The sequence below is a fragment of the Mandrillus leucophaeus genome, unplaced genomic scaffold (genome assembly GCF_000951045.1).
Source record: "Mandrillus leucophaeus isolate KB7577 unplaced genomic scaffold, Mleu.le_1.0 Scaffold795, whole genome shotgun sequence".
Classification (NCBI taxonomy): domain Eukaryota; kingdom Metazoa; phylum Chordata; class Mammalia; order Primates; family Cercopithecidae; genus Mandrillus; species Mandrillus leucophaeus.
Window position 1 is genome coordinate 541,007 of NW_012108641.1, and position 12,963 is coordinate 553,969.

Genomic DNA, 12,963 nt, shown 5'->3' on the forward strand with positions numbered 1-12,963 from the left:
GGTGAAACCCCATCTCTACTAAAAATACAAAAAATTAGCCGGGCATGGTGGCAGGCACCTGTAGTCCCAGCTACTCGGGAGGCTGAGGCAGGAGAACTGCTTGAACCCGGGAGGTGGAGGTCACAGTGAGCCAAAATTGTGCCATTACACTACAGCCTGGGCAACAAGAGGGATACTCTGTCAAAAAAAAAAAAAAAGCGGTCTCATCCTGTTGCCTAGGCTGGAGTACACTCTGGTACAATCATGGCTTACTCACTGTAGCCTTGGCCTCCTGGGCTCAGGTGATCTTCCCACCTCAGCCTCTCCAGCTTTAGCTGGGACCACAAGTATATGCTACCACACTCAGCTAAATTTTTTTTTTTTTTTTGAGACAGGGTTTTACTCTTGTCACCCAGGCTAGAGTGCAATGATGCAATCTCGACTCACTGAAACCTCCGACTCCCAGGCTGAAGTGATTCTCCTGCCTCAGCCTCCCAAGTAGCTGAGACAACAGGAGCACATCACCACACCCGGCTACTTTTTGTAATTTTTGTAGAGACAGGGTTTCACCATGTTGCCCAGACTGGTCTCGAACTCTTGAGCTCAAGTGATCTGCCCACCTCAGCCTCCCAAAATGCTGGGATTACAGGCCATAAGCCACTGTGCCTGGCCTACACAGGCTAATTAAAAAAAAAAAAGAAAACTTTTTTTAGGCTGGGGGTGGTTGCTTACGCCTGTAATTCCAGCACTTTGGGAGGCCGAGGCGGGCAGATCATGAGGTTAGGAGTTCGAGACCAGTCTGACCAACGTGGTGAAACCCTGTCTCTACTAAAAATACAAAAAAATTAGCCAGGCGTGGTGGCGGGCGTCTGTAATTCCAGCTACTCAGGAGGCTGAGGCAGGAGAATCGCTTGAACCCAGGAGGCAGAGGTTTCAGTGAGCCGAGACTATGCCATTGCACTCCAGCCTGGGTGACACAGTGAGACTCCATCTCAAAAAAAAAAAAAAAAAAAATTTAAGAGATGGGGTCTTGCTATGTTGCCCAGGCTGGATTTCGTGCTTCTAAATTTAAGGTCTGATAAACAGGAATCTCTTTAGTATCTCCAGAAATATTAACACTGGTTACCAATCCTAAGTACTTGCAAGCAATGTCCCAGATCTCATCCTGAAGCCCAATCTAAACTGCCCACACACTTGGGTCTACTGTGTAGCACTTACTGTTCAGGTTGTATCTGGAATTGAGATTCCGTTTGACATAATAAAGGATTGCAGGTACTTTCCAATTCATGTCAAACTGCACAGCTTCATGCTATAGAAGAGAAAAAGCACTTATGGCTAATGTATATCACCCTTTTCCTTTTCCCCACTTCGACAAGAGGCCAGGACTCAGGTGCTAGTTTGTTTTTTTTTTTTTTTCAGGTGCTATTTTTAAGTGCTAATGGTTTTTATTTCTGAGGATTCCTTCCTCCCTCCCTGTTGAATCTGCCTGGCATTCTATAGGGCCCTAAAGATAAGGATGCCAGGAAAAGGGGAAATGAAAGAAGAAACAGAACATGTTGCAACTAACCTTATCAATAGGTTCAATAAGAAAGTCATTGAACAGATACCACTGCTGGTGAGTAACGCCCTATGGAAATACAAAGAAAGCCTGTGGCGATACAAAGTGATGGCTAGACCACTGTCTCAGACTTAAGGACAGATCTGGGACTCACTGTGGCCATCCCAGGAGTGTTCCTGCCCTCTATAACCTCACTCACCTCCTTGCGCTGGTGGTAGGTCTCTCCAACTTTGATGTGAGCCACCAGGCTGCCCCCTGTGCGTGAGTCCAGGATGTGTACCACAGTAGCCATCAGGTCATACACATAGACACCATGCTCCTCCTCTGCCCTGGCTGGGCCCCACTGTGAGGGGGGTACCCAGGCTGCTAAGCTAAGTTTAAGGATGGGGAAGGGAGGGGAATGGGGACAGAGGACAGGGAGTTGGGGGTATAGGGGATGGGGTACCAGGGTAGGTTATCTCCATCCTAGCCCATCTAGGACCCCAACACTGAACTGAGTGACTACGGAAAATCCCCTAACAGGTAAATACTAGGCCTTATTCTCTTCCTTTTCCTTCTGCTAAGTTTCACCTTCCCCTGCCCTCCTTTACCTTCTGCCCCACCTTCTCTCCCTTATTCCCTTTCCTCTTCCCAGTTTTTCAACAACCTGCATCTCATCCCCATCAGTCCAATTGCAAACATCCAGCCCTTTGTTCTTGGTCATCTTCATGCGAATGGAGAAAGGAAGCCAGACATTCTTCAGCTCCTCAATGGAGGGACATACCAGCACACCCTCTGGACTCCCTAGTTCCTTCCTATCAGGTCAGAAGAATTGGAAATTTGTTCTGAAAGAGATCTTGACAAGAGGAGCCACTGGACAATTCAATCATTTGACAACTCCCAAGACAGCACCTACCAATCAGCCAAAGCAAACTCCTTGTTCTTGGAGATTTCCCCACCATGTTTCTTTACTGCCATCTTGAAGGCAACCTGAACACAAAAGAAAAACATCCAGTTCTTCAGGAACATAATCATGTATGGAGGTCAGAACGGGGATAAAATGAAAAATTATTCCTGAAGCCCTGTTTCTAGTCTGAGTCCTTACCTCAGCCTGCATTCTCCAGAAATCAGCCTCTTTTGAGCTGTTCACCTCACAATTGATGACAAGAATATCTGGCAGATGGCGGATGTTGCGGGTCTGAATCTGAGAGGAAAAAACAAACAAGGAATGGCAGGGAACGTACAGGAAAAGGAGTCTGGACAGGGACCTGGGTCTGTGTCCTCAAACTGGGATTCCTCACTCCACCAGAGATCCCTGGATGGCAGTGCTGACAGAGCCAGCCCCACATGGGATGGTGCTGAATCTCCATGGCAGGACCAGGACTCTAGTCCAGTCCAACAGTCCACTCACCGTGGGCTGGTACTTTTCACAGTTGTCACACCAGGCCTGTGTATTCTGGTCCAGGCAGATGCTTCGCTTCAGCACCTGAGCAAAGTCATAATTCTTCCCAGTTTTATCTGAGGGAAAATTAGATGCTTTACTCCTGGTTCTCCCCTCTACCCACAGTTAGTCCCCAACACCCTCTCCCTGATATTACAGGACATTTTGGGGAGCCTTCCCAACAGAGCTGAAGGGTACACCACTGTTGCTACCATCAGGGTAGGAGAGTGTGAAAAGCAGGGTGGATGAGGCTCGCACGGTCTCGCTGCCACAGCGGCAGAGGCTGCAGTTCTCCATCTCACAGCTGAAGAGCTGCCCAATAACAGAGTCCCCCGATGAGCAAAAGCTGCTAAGAGTGGAGAGGATGATATATGCACATTGAGGAAGTTAGGAGACCCTTTAAATCACAGAGGGGCCTGTCATGATGGCTTTAACTATTTCTATCCTGATTTCATACCTGCCTCCAGCACCTCGATAAGCCTGTGGTACTTCCAGCTCCTGCATATCTTGATGCAGTTGAGTGAGAATGAAGCGATTCCACCTCTGAATGAGCCTGGCCAGATTGCCCTTGCCTGAAGCCTCATCTGAGTCAGCCAGGATCAGACCAAGGGCTGAGGCCTCAGGAATAGTACGGAATGCCCGAAGAAAATTACTGCCCTGGAAATGTGTTGGTGGAAAGGGGTTATTTTCTCTTTTGTATCCACCTTCCTTCCCCTTCCATTTTAAGTGTCTCAGGTCTCCAGGTACTGACCTGGCAAGGGTCACCACGAGAGAGGTCCAACATGTGAAAGAGGAAGCCCAGCTCACATGCCAGACAGAACTCCTTCTGGCAAAGGTGGTTTTGAATTAGACAGCGTACAGGCTCCAGGAAATAGAGCACCTGGAGGGAAAAGCAGAAGAACTGATGTAGGAAACTGGCCTAGGGGTGAGGAGAAATATGAAGGTTAAGTGAGCTGGTGGAAAATACACAGCAGGAGTCCACCGAAGCAGTGAGTCCACCAAACCAATGGAGCTCAGAGGAGACTTGAAAGTTGTAGAGGCAAGAAAGAATTGTAGAGGAGACCATGGTAAAGTGAGCATGGCTGAGGAGACCTGGAAAGAGCAGGGTCGAGTGGCCATAGGGAAGAAGGAAAGCAGTAGGCACGTTCAAGTTGTAGGAATACCCAACCCTTACCTGGATCATGCAGTTACAGTAGGCGTTGGGGATGTGGGGCTCTAATCCAGCAAACAAGGTCTTATTGTAGTGTTTGAAGTCAAAGTCCTCCAGTCCTAGCTTGGAATATTTGATGGTCACCTAAGGCAGAAATAGTCTGAGCAAGACAAGGATATCCTCCGAGTCCCCAAATCTTTCCAGTAGCCATAGCCTTTCCTAGAACCTTCCTCCTGGGTCCAGGGTGATAGCTGAAGGCCTCCTGACTGAGTCCTTCAATCCTTTCTCATATGATTTCCTTCCTAGGGTACCTTTCCTCACATCCCACAGGCCCTGATGTCCCCCAGCACCTTGCGGTATTTCTTAGAAACCATGTGGAGATGTGGCTCCTCTTCTCGTCCTACTGGTGACTCAGTGACCTGGCTGAAGCTGTCAAATTCACTGTCTGACTCCTTGAGTCTGTAAGGTATCTAGGGATTTTAAGAAGAGGTAACCTTGTTGGATGTCTTGTCATCTTTGGCTTCACCCTCATTTATCCCAACATTGAAACAGCCACCAAGTCCTGAACCTTCTACATTCATAGCATTCTCAGCATCTACTGCTTCCTTTCTATTTCCACTGCCAACACTCTGCTTCAGCACAGCTGGACAACTGTGATGGCATCCACACTGGTCTCCCTATATTCACTCTGTCCAGCACACCACTACCAAATTAACCCTTGTAGAATGCTGCTTTCTGTGTATTACTTCCTCTATTATAAACTGGTGTTCAAAGCTTCACAATCTGGCCACTTCTAACTTTAATCTCTCACTACATCCCAATACCAACATCTACTCTGGTCAGACTGGTATACTCATATAGTCCCCCTCAGATATGTGTTTTGCATGTATGCCTCTTGAGACCTTTGCTAACACTCTTCTCTCATCTTGGATATTCTCCTCTGTTTCTATCTACTTAACTTATATCCCACCTTTCCAGCTTAATACCCAGCTCTTTCATTACACCTTCCTTGGTCACTTTAGCCTGGAGTAACATTTTCTCTCCAAACAGCTCTGGCACTAAATGCTTATGACATTCCTTCAGCATTTAACAACAGAACATAATGTCTGATATGGCTATGTCTTCTCTTCACCAACCAAATACTAAATTTCCTAACAGCAAGGGCCCTAGCTTCTCTATCTTTGAATCCTCCTAACACCTAGCATAGTTCCATCAATTCGGTAGGTTACCAACAGGATCTAAAAACAAAAGAAAGACTAGTAAAGGAAAAAGACAGGAGAAACTTCAGTGGGCTGGGGTGGGGGCTGATCCTCCACTCTGAACACACCTGATTGCGCAGCTTGGTGCGAGGATTGGGCGCATAGCCAATGAAGCCCACCTTCTTCATGGTGCGCAGAATCTCTGCATCCACAGGTGGTGCTCGCCTACAATCCAGTATAGTTCTAGGACTTAAATTGTTGTGGTGTACACAGATCCACTCCCCAATCCCCAAGGGTCCAGAGAAAAAGAAAATACTGAAGGTAGACAAAAATCAGGAAGGTAGTAGAATAATAACAAGGCTAGCAGAGAATTCTGATATCTTTGCCCTTTCCCCATCCCTCCCACCTTTTGGCCCAGAGGTAGGGTACAACCTGGGAGCTGGAGCAGAGTTGGCAGCAGGCCAATCAGAGAGAAGTGTGTCAGTGGTGAGTGGGACAGGGATGAGGGAAAGAGGCAGCAGGTCCTGGCTCCAGTCCAGAGGAGGCAGTGAGTCCACGAGACACGGCAAAGCAAACTCAGTCTCACGGGAGTAGGGGTTGAAGGAAGGCTCCGGGGAATCAGTCCAGAGGTGCACACAGCCCTCAGAATCCCCAAACGCCAGGGCCTGCTTGCTGGCTGACACGTCAAATGTCATTAGCAGAGGCCCCACAGGATTCACATGAAAGATATCTGCTGGGTTGGCTAGGCCTGTGGGTTCACAGAACTGGCACTGCCCTACAAAGAAGGAAGAAACCCACTGAGCTCTAGAAAGTGAAAGAGAGCCATACGCTTATGCCCTTCCTATCCTCTTCCCAATTTCAGGACAAGATGGGCCCCAAATCCATGCCTAGAGACAGAATGTCACCTGATGCCTTCCACAAACCACAGATGGTTTGCTACTCAGCAAAGAGTAATTCTACAGTTACTCTGCCTACTTTATCTTTACCTTTTTCCATGTTCCTCACATTCAAGAAAATAAAAGCTCTAATCTCTGGCCAAACCCAAGTAAAACCCTGAGACCCTGATGAAAGGTTACTTATTTCCCCAACAAAGAGGTTTCTGGATGAGTACTCATTCAGGTTCTAGCTCTCCTTTGCTCATTGATCCCTCCTACCCAATCCCATATGCCCTTCATACCTGACTGAGAGATGATAGCAAGACGAGAAGTATATGTAGGAATGAAGCGCAAGAAGGCAGGATCCACATGTACTTGAAGTGGTGTGATGGCACGCATCATGCGCAAATCATACACCTTGAGGAAACGGTCGCAGGCCAGGCCAGTGAGGCGGCTGGAGAAGCCGCAGGCAGCTAGCAGGTTGCCATGCACATCAAAATCTGAAAGACTTCCTGAGAAGGCATCAAACTCATGTTCCACCTTAAAAGTACGGAGATCTCTCAGGGAAACCTAAAAAAAATAAAAAATAAATTCAGTTATCTGCAAATTCTGTTATCAGGAAAAATAACTGCCACCTACCTAACCCAGTGGGGTCCCTACCAAAGGAACTAGGGCTTTAGGATAGGGAAACTTAAAGCACAGAAAAGGCAAACAGAGAAGCCCAGAGCTGGAAGGCGCTTCGAGGAGACTTCATTATCATAGAAAACATCAAACTGCAAAATAATCTCATGGTAGAACATCATTGAGTAGGAAGTGAATTCACTCCACTCATCCCTCATCTCCAATCCAACTACACCCCCCAAAATAATCTCATGGTAGAACATCATTGAGTAGGAAGTGAATTCACTCCACTCATCCCTCATCTCCAATCCAACTACACCCCAGAGTTAAGGGAAAGCAGATCCCAATCAGGTATCTAGTGAAACAGGGTCCTGCAGTGGGAAGAGAAATGGAACTTGGCCACCTTGCCAGACGTGTGGCCGCAGAAGAAGAAGCGATTTGTCTGTCTCATGATGGTGACTCCCGGCGTCTCTACTGCATACTGGAGAGGGAAGCAGGAAAAACCAGCGAGAAGAATGATTTTTCCCACAGACCAATGGAACAGAAAGGTCACACCCACATCTCAGGCACATTACCAGCCCAAGCATACCCTGTCCCCTCAACAACCTCAGACCCTGCATAGGTCTTTCTTGCTCCAGGCTTGTACCTTCTGAGTCTCCTGGACAGTGTTAAGATCAATCTCTAGTATGTGATTCTGCAGCCCACCAATGAGTAGAGTGCTGCTGTCAGTCAGTAGGAGACTGTGCATATCCTCATTCTCATCTAGCCTATTGGGGAGAGGAAAGGCTAAGGGGCCCAGGCCTTACAAGCTGCCAATCCCTTAGCCTTCCCACCCTATGAGGCATCCTCGTTCCCAGTCCAGAGCTGAGAAGCCACTTACAGGTAATCAAATATAATGAGGCCCCCACGGGCCATGTACTTGAGATTGTTCTTGGTGAGAAAAAGGATACCATTCTCCAGGCTCTGGATCTGCCGAATATCATCACTGCCATTGACTTGAAAGGATGAGTAGCGCTCCAAGGCTGGGCCAAAAAATGAAGTGGCATGGCCCTATAGAGGACAAAGACAACAGAGACACTTAGAGTGGAGGGGCAAGGGCCATCCTATGGCCAGGTCAGGGACTGAGCATGGCTCAGCCTTGATCCTTTCTTGCTTGGCCTTTGTGACCAGGAGCAACAGAGGCAAAAGGCTAGGAACCAGTCAATCTTAGTGATAAAGACACTGATAATACTGTCTTATGTTTGTTTAATGTGTTACACAGTATTTTTGTAAACTCTACCTCATTTTATCCTCACAATGACCCTGCAGAATAGGTAATGGCTCACTTGGTTAGAACAGTCTATAGAAAGTCAGGGACATAGTCCAATTCCCTACTGGCCAGCTGACTTTCTTGTTTCACATCTGGGAGGATGTGCATAAGGTTATATGCAAATACTATATCATTTTCTATAAGGGATTTAGGCATCCTTGAATTCTGGTATCTGGTATCTTTGGATCCTGGAACCAATCCCACATGGATACCAAGAAGATGACGGTAACTACTAAACCTCCTTAAATATCCCCTCATAACCTCAAACTCATGACATCCTAAATTAAATTCACCATTTTTATTTCATTTCAATTTTTCTTACTGTATTCTCTATGGTACCAAGATCTACCTAGTTGACCAAGCCATATATCTGACAGTCAAGTCCTATTTATTTTTTCCTAACCACTAGATAACCAAGGATTTTTAGAATATTTTATTTATGTACTAATTTTTGAGATGAAGTTTCACTCTTGTTGCCCAGGCTGGAGTGTAATGGCACGATCTCAGCTCACTGCAACCTCTGCCTCCTGGGTTTGAGCAATTCTCCTGCCTCAGTCTCCCAGGTAGCTAGGATTACAGACATGCGCCACCACGTCTAGCTAATTTTTTGTATTTTTAGTAGAAAGGGGGTTTCACCATGTTGGCCAGGCTGGCTTCAAAATCCTGACCTCAGGTGATCCACCTGCCTCGGCCTCCCAAAATGCTGGGATTACAGGTCTGAGTCACCGCGCCTGGCCTATTTTGCTTCCTAAATATTTCCTAAATCTGAGGCTGGGCGCCATGGCTCATGCTGTAATCCCAGCACTTTGGGATGCCGAGGCAGGTGGATCACTTGAGGCCAGGAGTTTGAAACCAGCCTGGCCAACATGGTGAAACCCCATCTCTACTAAAAATACAAAAATTAGCTGGGCATGGTGGTGCACACCTGTAGTCCCAGCTACTCGGGAGGCTGAGGCAGGAGGATTACTTGAACCTGGGGGGCAGAGGTTGCAGTGAGCTGAGATGGCACCACTACACTCCAACCTGGGCAACTGAGTGAGAGTCTGTCTTAAAAAAAAAAAAAAAAAAAAAAAAGCCCTTCAGTGGCCTGAAGGTTCAAGTTCAAGGTCCAAGCTATTTTAACATGGCATATGAAGTTCTCTAGAATGTTCCTTCCCAAGGAACATGGGTCCTTCCCTCCGTTCTAGAGGGCCTAGAATAGTAAAGGAGAGGCACAAGGATGAGTTAGAGGCATGGGGCTCTGCCTCCTTGTTCCCCTTTTTGGGGCTGCATTCAAGTCTCTATTCAAATGTTACTTTATCAGAGAGAACTCCTGACCAACTATCTAAAGTAGCAACATTGTTTCTGAAAGAGCCATTAGGAAAAAAGATTAAAATTAAAACACTACAAAACCAAACAAAATAGCAACCTTTCCCACCCTTCATTACCTCAACCCCCTTACTCAACTGTATTTCTCTTTTAATAGAGATGGGGTCTTGCTATGTTGCCCAGGCTGGTCTTGAACTCTTGGGCTCAACCAACCCTCCCACCTTGGCTTATCAAAGTGCCGGGATTACAGGTGCCACTGTGCCTGGCCTCACTGTATTTTTCTTTTTCTTTTTGAGATGGAGTCTTGCTCTGTCACCCAGGCAGGAGTGCAGTGGTGTGATCTCAGCTCACTGCAACCTCTGCCTCCCAGGTTCAAGCAATTCTGCCTTAGCCTCCCAAGTAGCTGGGATTACAGGTGCCTGTCCCCACACCCAGCTAATTTTTGTATTTTCAGTAGAGATGGGGTTTCACCACGTTTGGCCAGGATGGTCTTGAACTCGTGACCTCAGGTGATGCGCCTGCTTTGGCCTCCCCAAGTGCTGGGATTACAGGTGTGAGCCACCATGCCCAGCCAGTATTTTTCTTAAGAGTACTAATCAACACCTGAATGTATTGTAATGTTTTCCTGTTTACTTGCTTATTCCAAACCTAGACCTTACAGCAAGGTCTGACACCTAGTATATGGCTCAAAAAAACACTGGTTGAATGAATAAATGTCTACCTCCTCCAGTCCGGTAAACCCTAATTGCTTGTAGTTCCGGAATTTTGTACTCACCAAGCTTTGTATATCTTTGGAATCTTTGCTTATCCTATGCTAAGACAGCCTTTTCCCATCTTTTTCATCTCATTTCTACTCATCTTTCAAGACTCAATTCAGGGGTTACATCCTTCTGGATGCCCTGACTATCCTCCATCCTGTCCAGCATCCAGTACAGATTTTCATACTGGCGCTTAGTACCATGAAATTATCTGTTTTTGTATATGTTTTTTAGCTCACTGTCCTGTAAACTCCTTGAGGGCAAGGATTATGTTTTATTTAGCTTTATTCACAGCGCCTAGCATAGCAGTAGACACTGCCTACTAAACTGAATGAATCACACACACAAAATTCATCCCTTCTAATGGAAAAACAATTCATGACCTAAGAAGTCAATTAGTAAACAAAGGACAGCATAGTGTTTCTTTTTTTTCTTTTTTTTTTGAGACAGAGTCTTGCTGTGTCACCCAGGCTGGAGTGCAGTGGTGTGATCTTGGCTCACTGCAACCTCTGCCTCCCGGGTTCAAGCAATTTTCCTGCCTCAGCCTCCCGAGTAGCTGGGACTACAGGCACCCGCCACCACGCCCAGTTAATTTTTTGTATTTTAACTAGAGACAGGGTTTCACCATGTCAGCCAGGATGGTCTCAATCTCCTGACCTCGTGATCCGCCTGCCTCGGCCTCCCAAAGCGCTGGGATTACAGATGTGAGCCACCGCGCCCGGCCGAACAGCATAGTATTTCTTACAAAGCCTTTGGGCACCATAGCATATTGGCAATACAGATACAGATTTTAAAAAATTAAGATTGATAACTACTCTGAGATTAAAATCAGCCAGAAAAGACAAAATGATTCAATATAAGATATGCAGAATCATACATTAAATATTCTATAATAATAAAAATAGAAAACAGAGGTGGGGCAATAGCAATAGAGATTAGATTTGGATGGCTACAGACTAAGTGATGGGTACAACTATCAATATAAATCAAAACACTGGATGGGCAACTGTGACAAAAGCAGGATGCTGGCCAGGTGCCGTGGCTCACACCTGTAATCCCAGCACTTTGGCAGCCCTAAGCAGGAGGATCATTTGAGTTTAGGAGTTTGAGACAAGCCTGGGCAACAGAGTAAGACTAAACAATTTTGTAAAAATTAGCTGGTTTTGGTTGCGCACACCTGTAGTCCCAGCTACTTGAGAGGCTAAAGTGGGAGGATTGTGTGAGCCCAGGAGGTTGACGCTTCAGTGAGCCATGATCACATTGTGCCATTGCACTCCAGCCCAGGGCGACAGAGCAAGACCCTGTCTCAAAAAAAAAAAAAAAAAAAAAAAAAAAAAAAAAAAAAAAAAAGTGGGATGCCTTCTGATAAAGAATATGTCATTTATTCCTAGATCCTAGATTCTCCATTTATCCCTCCAACCAGACCCAGCTGTCTCATCACTACAACTCCTCAGTACTGGCTATTTGCAAAGCGGCTGTCCTTGGGTTAAGACCAGATAAAGACCTTCAACATCTTTCAACCCTCACAAAGGGGTACAGTTCTTACCCCGTGGCTCCCTACCCACAGCATCTCCTCGTGCAAGTCAAAGTGGGAGACGGAGACAGGTACACCCACTTCAGCCACCACGCTGTGCAATTCAGAGTAGACACCTTCCATTATGTGCACTGATTCCTGGACGGGAAGAGCCTCCAAGGCCACTCCCTCTGGGTCCAGCTCCACATTCTGTAGCAGACTTGGGTTCAGGTGGGCATCCAGGACAGGGTCCAGGGCAGAATGCATGGCTGGGGCATACTCTGCCAGTCCAGGGTCCAGACCCTCAAAGTTCATGATGACGATGGCAGCTTACACCTATGTCACACCCTCCCTTACCACAGTCCCTTTAGACGCCTGACCCAACCTTCAGCAAGACAGCACCGGTGGGCCTAGAATGGACATCCTGGCCTGTAAGGGGAAAGAGGTAGCTGAGTCAAGGGTAGGTCCAGGTACTGGTACGTAGGGTCTTCTAAGTTATGGGGCAGGAGGGAGATGAGGCAGGCATGAGGGATGAGACTGCCAGCCAAAGGAGGAAGCAGGCAGGGGAGGGATGGGCAGTGGGGGTGGAGGTGGTAGAACTGTTGTCCCTATCTCTCCTCCGCTAGGCCCTCTGTACTCTCCACCACCCCAATATCTAACCTAATCCTTGACTTCCCTTTCTTCTCATTTCAGACTGCTCACTTGCCTGGTTCAGCCCTGAATCATCAGGTGAAGGGAGCGAGAACTGCAGGGGTTGGCGTTAGGTAGAGGGATCTAAGGTGCTTTCTCCCAGAATTGGGGGTGAGGACGGATGGGTTGGACGGTGGGGAGAACGAGAAGTCACTTTCCCAGAATCCTCTCCAATAGCTACCCAGGATTCCCCAGAGGAAAACAATAATGGCCAGTTACCCACAATTGGGGCGGGGGCAGGGGAAGATGGTGGAAACGGCTAGTTACCCAGAATTCTCTGGGGGAACCAGAGAAATCGGTTATCCAGAATTCTCCCACGGCGGCGGCGAGGAGGGGGATAGGGCAAGGGTCAGATGTGTTCCTGGGATGCTTACGGGGAATGGGTCATTACCAAGATTTCTCCATGGCGGATATTTTGGAGCGCGTGGAATTACAACGAGTAGGGGGAGCGCAAGCGCTGTCAGCTCCGCGGGAAATTCCAGTTTCCCCAGTTCTCCCCCACGCCTAGGGCCTCAACCTAACCACTACGGCGCCAAGGACCGGACTCCCAGGCGCGCCTTCCAATCAAGAAGGGCTCGGGGCA

General features: G+C 47.3%; 1 protein-coding gene across 1 annotated transcript in view; it reads right to left on the minus strand.

Moving 5' to 3' along the window:
- PAN2 (PAN2 poly(A) specific ribonuclease subunit) overlaps window positions 1–12,963 on the minus strand; it is a 19,708-nt gene extending 6,745 nt beyond the window's left edge. The window contains exons 1-20 of the mRNA XM_011967232.1: window positions 12,772–12,963; window positions 11,724–12,119; window positions 7,683–7,852; window positions 7,449–7,569; window positions 7,206–7,283; window positions 6,484–6,751; window positions 5,739–6,081; window positions 5,435–5,531; window positions 4,458–4,577; window positions 4,132–4,251; window positions 3,709–3,837; window positions 3,415–3,614; window positions 3,170–3,306; window positions 2,928–3,034; window positions 2,622–2,720; window positions 2,433–2,506; window positions 2,184–2,331; window positions 1,737–1,880; window positions 1,547–1,606; window positions 1,198–1,288 (exon numbers count right to left, since the gene is read on the minus strand). Coding sequence (XP_011822622.1) covers window positions 1,198–1,288; window positions 1,547–1,606; window positions 1,737–1,880; window positions 2,184–2,331; window positions 2,433–2,506; window positions 2,622–2,720; window positions 2,928–3,034; window positions 3,170–3,306; window positions 3,415–3,614; window positions 3,709–3,837; window positions 4,132–4,251; window positions 4,458–4,577; window positions 5,435–5,531; window positions 5,739–6,081; window positions 6,484–6,751; window positions 7,206–7,283; window positions 7,449–7,569; window positions 7,683–7,852; window positions 11,724–12,005 — 2,788 coding nt within the window. The 5' untranslated portion in view covers window positions 12,006–12,119; window positions 12,772–12,963. The remainder of the gene's footprint in view (window positions 1–1,197; window positions 1,289–1,546; window positions 1,607–1,736; window positions 1,881–2,183; window positions 2,332–2,432; window positions 2,507–2,621; window positions 2,721–2,927; window positions 3,035–3,169; window positions 3,307–3,414; window positions 3,615–3,708; window positions 3,838–4,131; window positions 4,252–4,457; window positions 4,578–5,434; window positions 5,532–5,738; window positions 6,082–6,483; window positions 6,752–7,205; window positions 7,284–7,448; window positions 7,570–7,682; window positions 7,853–11,723; window positions 12,120–12,771) is intronic.